This window comes from Triticum aestivum, chromosome 1D, assembly GCF_018294505.1.
Source record: "Triticum aestivum cultivar Chinese Spring chromosome 1D, IWGSC CS RefSeq v2.1, whole genome shotgun sequence".
Classification (NCBI taxonomy): Eukaryota; Viridiplantae; Streptophyta; class Magnoliopsida; order Poales; family Poaceae; genus Triticum; species Triticum aestivum.
The window spans coordinates 434,613,610-434,619,977 of record NC_057796.1 but is presented as its reverse complement, the minus strand read 5'-3'; the positions used below and the strand labels follow the sequence as shown (position 1 = coordinate 434,619,977).

Genomic DNA, 6,368 nt, shown 5'->3' with positions numbered 1-6,368 from the left:
GCCGGACTTCTGGGCGTGGCATGAAGAAAGCAGAGGGGTATTTACTGTTCGATCGGCTTATCGGATGATCTTGAGAACGAGGACGAGTAGGGAGAGCTGGTGGCACGACAGCGAGGGCTCGTCCACAGGGCAGGAGGACAAGGTATGGAGCGCTTTGTGGCACATCCAGGTCCCTTCCAAATTACGCATGTTTCTTTGGCATCTTGCCAGACATTCTATGCCCAGTGGTGAGGTTTTGCATCATCGTCATATGGCTGACACGGACTCATGTCCGCTGTGTGGAGCAAGGGATACATGGAGGCATGCTATTCTGACTTGTGCGCTGTCAAGGAGTGTTTGGGCCCTGGCACCCGAGGATTTGGTCGACAAGCTCATTGAACACTAGCAAGAGAGTGCTAAGGATTGGCTATTTGCCTTGCATGAAAACCTGGACGGGAAAGAGTTCATTCGGGTGGTGGTGACGGCTTGGGCTATATGGGGAGCTAGAAGAAAGGCTACTCACAAGGACATATTCAAGTCTCCGCATGCAACTGACGCATTCATACGGAGCTATATTTAAGAGTTGGAATTTATCAACAGGAGAAGCCAAAACCAGGGTGGACAGCGTCCGGTCCGATCTTCATCTTGGCAGCCACCGATACTGGGAAGTGCAAAAATTAATGTCGACGGGGCAGTATCGAGAAGGGGGAGATTTGGGACAGCAGCAGCGATTTGTAGAGACCAGAATGGTGTCTTTTTGGGAGCATCGGTGATGTTTTTTTTATCACATTACAGACCCCCTTACACTTGAAGCGATGGCTCTAAGGGAAGCTCTGGCACTTGCTGATGATCTTTATATTCGACGCGCTCATATTGCCTCGGATTGCAAGGTGGCAGTCGATGACATAAAGCATGACAACCGCGCTTCTTATGATGCAATTTGAAGGAGGTGTTAGAAAGATCGTCCTCTTATATATTTTTTATATAGTTTATGAATTTAGGAACTCCAATTTTAAAGATCACAACCTAGCGAAACATTCCCTTACTCTTGGATTGGGTCACCATGTTTGGTTAGGCCATTCAGGAGATCTTTCCTTCGTTGCTGTAAACATTGTGACGGGTTAATAAAGTTTCCCCAGGTTGTCTAAAAAAAAGTAACACGACGACGACGCTATCTCAGTTCAGTTCAACACAGCAGCACTGCCTCTGTCTCCCCTCTGCTCCCAATCCATGGCTGCTCCGCCGCGGCGAAACCCCAACCACGGCGGCAAGAGGAAGGTGAGCCCCACGCACCCACCGGCCTCCGGCGTCCGCCCCCGCTGACACTGCCACCAGTCCCCGCGACTCCGCTCCTGAACCCTAACCCTCCCTTCTGCCCACCTTCGCAGGATGAGGAGCCGTGGCTCGCGGCGGGCATCCGCCCGGCCAACTTCCTCCCGGGCCTGGCCATCGGGTTCCTCCTCGGCCTCTCCTCCTCCTGGAGGCCGAGGATCAGCCTCCCGTCTGCCCCGGCGCCACGGGGCTCCAAGCGGGCCGCCGTCGGTTCGTCCGCCGCCCCAGCACCAGGCGAAGAGCTCAAGATGGTAAGCTGAACCTCGCCGTGTTATACTGTCGGTGCGACATGATTTTATCTCATCCGCTGATCTGAAACGACCGTGTACACTGTACAGTCCACAATTCGTTATCTGATTGATTGACTCCTGAAGGGTTACGACTTATCACTCAGCTGTCATGTGCTTTGTTATTTTTCTACATGAATTCATAGGTGGGGATATACTAGCTAAGCACCTGCCCATTGCTACTGATCAACAAACTAGATTATCTCATCATGTTGAAACATAATTGTCATGCTCCATGTCACACCCTTTGCTCTGCCTCGGCTCTCGGCTGAGTGTTGCCTCAGGCAAAACTGGGAGTTGTTTGTGGCTTGTGTGGGAGCAGCACCTCGCGCATTTAAATTTGAAGTTGGAGTCTATGAATGACTAGTACAGGATATAGGTTTTGCCAAAAATTTCAGATGGTCTTACATGTAAGGATGATGATGAATGATGATGATGTAAACAGGACTTTGTGGCCGATTAACATATTTACAAGAGTGTACTGATCGCTAAGGCTTTGTTTACTAATACTCTTGGTTTTCTGTGGAATACCATGATTTTATATTTGAACTTGCGCTGAGTTTTGACACTGCTGTTTGCAGGTTTTAGTTGTGCGTCAGGATCTTAAGATGGGGGCTGGGAAAATAGCGTCTCAATGTGCCCGTAAGTTCCATTTCCTAGTCTCTTAGTGAGCATTTGTATCTTGGTACATATGTTCTGTTTGACTTATCCCAACCAGAAGACTGTAGTACTTTGCTCAAATACAACTGATTGCTTGCCCAATTCTGCAACAACCAAATTCTAGCCACAACAACTCTAGTTGACGGGTCTGTGTACTGAAGTAAATAAAAAATTTCTGTAGATAGCTGTGTTATTTTTGGGTGTACTGACTACTCAGTATAATTTGTAGCCAATGTACATTTGTTATGTTTTTAATTGATTGCTATTTATTTGCTTTGCAGATGCGGCAACTGGCTTGTACGCGGATCTGTTGGCAAGGTGCTAATGCAGTTTGCAATCTTGCTTCATTAGGTAGTTCTAATTAAAGGATGTAGACTATTTCCCAGAGACTTTTAGCCTGCTTAGGGACAAGTAGAGTTGGTTTCCCATTGTTAAGAATGCTGGTACATATTGAATGAAGTTGCCATTTATTCATCTGTTTAGTACTATGCCAGTTTGTTGACTGTATTTCTGCACGGGAGTCGGTGACACACTTAATTTAGCCTCAAAGGCCCGTAAAGTGTAGTATGTTACATGAGTGGCAATTATATTTAATTTCGAGGTATAATGCTAGCCTAAGTATTCTATCATCCAGATGAGTCCACAGAGCATAATCCTTAAAGAAAGTCCCACCTTTCTTGTTGATTATGTTTTCAGTGAAAGCAAGCCTTTAAGAAAAACAAGTGATACAGTAGAGACAAGTTAACGATTTTTTAAGTATAGGATGTCTAAGTGGACTGGAATGAGAAGTGATTGATTAATCACAATAGACTTGCCTTTAATTAGTGCTCTTCTTTATCAGGACTATCTCATATACTACTTTCTTATGAAAACAAAGAACTATCATATTGTCCATGAAGTACCAATTGTACTAGACTCCTAAAGCTCTGGCAATATTAGAGGTGTCAGTGTCAAGGAGCTGTTTGCCTACCTTGCATGCTTCGGTGTTTTGCACAGTGCAATTTTATTTTTCCACAATCATTCATGATTCATCTGATATATTCCTCTGCAGCAACCGAGTTCTTTTGAGACAATGGGAACAGTTCGGACCATGCAAGAATCAACAGGAAATGTATGCCATATCTCTTCCAGGGCATATAATACTTATTTGAACAATATTTGCTGGATTATGATGTAGCACTTTCTTTTCCCACTTGTGTATTATCAGGAACAGGATAAAGGAAACTGCAGAACACCGAGGTATCCCAACTTTTGTTGTTGCAGATGCAGGTCGCACACAGGTTTGTTTTATGCTTTTACGAGTCTGCCAATGTTGATATCAAATATACTTGATCTGCGCTGGGGTTTCTTTGGCAGGACAATTTACTTATCTGTTGAGCTGTAAAGGCAACCCTCTTAGGGCATTTGCCAACAGCATGAGGCCAATCATGAAACGTCCTTCTGACCATTCAGCGTATTAAAAGTGATACTGAATGTCTTAATCTGAGTAACACTTGACTAATTGTGATTAGGGTGAATTTCATACTGACATAATGTACTTTCTCGATCAATTTCGAGCCAGACATATCCTTCAGGGTGTTCAAGTTGGTGCTTATGTTATAGCCAACAATTAAGTTTATGGATTTGGTTATTTGGTAACACATATGTTGTTGCATCACTATATCAACGCAAGACAAACAAATAGTGGCAGCTATCACGTAATTTAAATAAGAAAGAATAGTGGTAGCTATTATATATTTCAAATGATTTTGATCCTGTTTACCCTGATCATTCTGATTCTCGATTGTGATCTCATTTACCCTGATCATTACCTACTTGTAGGTACTGGCTGGGTCTAAGACAGTTCTTGCAGTAGGGCCAGGTTAGTTCCCCATTCAGAACAAGAGTATGGTCCTCAAGTTCTTTACGGAGCATGTGTCACTGATAGAGTGATAGTAGCTATCAAAATGTTATGCCGTGAAGCCTGAAAATAATTATCTAGTTGTCACTACGGCAGAGCATAATATAGCATGATATTGTTGTGGTGCAGGGAGGAAAGCAGACATAGATTCAGTTACTGGGAAATTGCGCTTACTGTGAGCTGCATCTTGGGCATGGTTAGTCTATTCCTCGGTTGTTCCTGATGTTCTCCCCCTTCGAAACATATAGGCCCTTTTATCTTATGAATGAATTTTGAAGGCTCGTGATTCATGAATATTCGCTAAGTTTGTAGAGTCCCTACAAGACCAGGTAGTAGCCAGAGCGTTGGTGATGCACGTTGCATCTTGGTATTGCTTCTGATAACTGGTCTGCTAACTTTGGGTTTTTTCTCTTCATCTGACTGCAGAACATCCACCACAGTCCGGTTTTATCATCCCGGTTTGAGAACCGGAATGCTTTGGTTCGGCCAGGAGCATCAGCCCGGTTTTATCATCTCGTGCAAGCGCCGCCTGCTCTTTTGCCGTCTCTTTTTGCACCGATGGATACGTACGGCGACGAGTGGTTTACACGTCCGAAAGCAAAGCAAAGCAGAGCACATAAACCGGCGTCCGGGCTGATCAATCGGTAGCATGGCACTGTGGGCATATGATGGTCGGCAGCGCTGCCGTGCCATGCGCCCAACTTATTTTCCTGCACGACGGGAGTGCCTGCCCGAATATGGAGCCCCGGCCGGCAGTAGGAACAGGGGGTTGTATAGAAACAGAGCTTACGGTAGAAGAATAGAAAAAAGATACTGGGCCGTTGGATCAGCCACGTACGCCACAGATTCCAGAGGATGGATCTGTACTCATAACTACACAACTCTGTGCAAAAACGTCCCCTTTTTCCCAACTAATTTGCTTTAGGTCCCTCTCCTTCAAAACGACTCTCCCTGTCGCTCGCTCCCCTGTTCCCCAATCTCGTGGCGGCTGCCTAGATAAGCAGATCCGGTGCTTCCGTGGTGGACGACGGCACCTTCTCCCTGCCTCCTCCCATCCTACTCCGGCATCCACGTTGCTTGGCTCCGTCCCCAGGCATCTCCTCGCCTCCTTGGCCTCGCAGGATTAGCAACAAGGTCAGCTCCCCTCTCCTGTGACTCTTAGCATGATGCTTAGTGCTATGGCTTATTTCTGGCATGCTATGCAAAAACATATGGGTCTGAAGATTGCAAATTGTCAACATTGATCATTGTAGCTCATATCCATCTAATGAAAATTTACACATATGTACTGTATACGTAGATGTTGGATTTTGTTCAGAATTTGTTGATACTTTTAAATATGCATCTCGTATTTTCCTAAAAAAGGTGGTTCAATGCAGATTTAGCTCCAAAGCGCCTCACCTGTGGTTTTAATTATATCTGCTGAAACGGTCAAGCCCACTGCATTTATTTTCAAAGGAGTGAAGAGAGAGTCAGAGCAAAAATACACGAGCAGAGTAGATTTTGGTGAGAGCCTGAGAAAACTGAATATTTGGCATGCGTATACGGATGTCGTGTGGTGTGTCGCAACCTTGTGATACAGGAACATCCTATTAGTGGTTCTCGTTGTCCCGGTGTGTGGGGGGGGGGGGGGGGGGGTTAGTTCAGAAGTTTACGTTAAGCTTTTGTAGTCTGTACATGTAAGATTATCGGTGCCCAAAATATTAGTATCAGACGACATCAAAGCTTGGAGGTAAAAATGCGACCAGCTCAAAACTGGGCTTACATCTATGAACTAATTTAATATAACTAGCAGCATGTTCATGTGTTATTTTCTATCCCTAATAATAAAGCACGGATTGACTTTGTCGGGTTCACCGTCACAATACGCTTCTTCTCATGAATTTACGCTTTCAGTTTGTATTTAAAACATATACGTGAGGTGGTACTAAATTCCGTCCGTCCAGTTTCTTTTTCACAGTTTCAGCGTATTTACGTGAGGTGGTATCCATCCAGTTTCTTTTTCACAGTTTCAGTTTCCTTCGGTACCGCCTAGCGAACGAACCAGCCCATGAGCTGGCACTGCGGATCAAGCCCAACTATATCGATACCTCCCGTCCAATACATGCAACTAGCTCCTTTGCAAAGTAATAATAGTCCCACCTCGCTCCTTTGTAACCAATCCCATCAACTTTTATACGTGAGAGGCCTTGCTGCATCAGAAGTCAATG

At 45.0% G+C, this 6,368-nt stretch overlaps 1 protein-coding gene across 2 annotated transcripts; it reads left to right on the top strand.

The window, feature by feature from the left end:
- The first annotated feature begins 1,125 nt into the window (after positions 1-1,125).
- Positions 1,126-5,765, top strand: LOC123182665 (peptidyl-tRNA hydrolase 2, mitochondrial). 2 transcript variants are annotated; one of them, XR_006492275.1, is made up of 10 exons: positions 1,126-1,257; positions 1,368-1,562; positions 2,180-2,240; positions 2,540-2,576; positions 3,310-3,369; positions 3,466-3,538; positions 4,080-4,119; positions 4,288-4,354; positions 4,585-5,292; positions 5,538-5,765. XR_006492275.1 is itself a non-coding variant. In XM_044595314.1 (9 exons), exons 1-8 carry the CDS (start codon positions 1,210-1,212, stop codon positions 4,335-4,337), a joined length of 564 nt encoding a protein of 187 aa, XP_044451249.1. In that variant the 5' UTR covers positions 1,126-1,209; the 3' UTR covers positions 4,338-4,354; positions 4,585-5,477. The 2 variants fall into 2 exon arrangements, 1 of the variants encoding a protein (XP_044451249.1); XM_044595314.1 differs by lacking the exon at positions 5,538-5,765 and having other exon boundaries at positions 4,585-5,477.
- Positions 5,766-6,368: the final 603 nt, after the last annotated feature.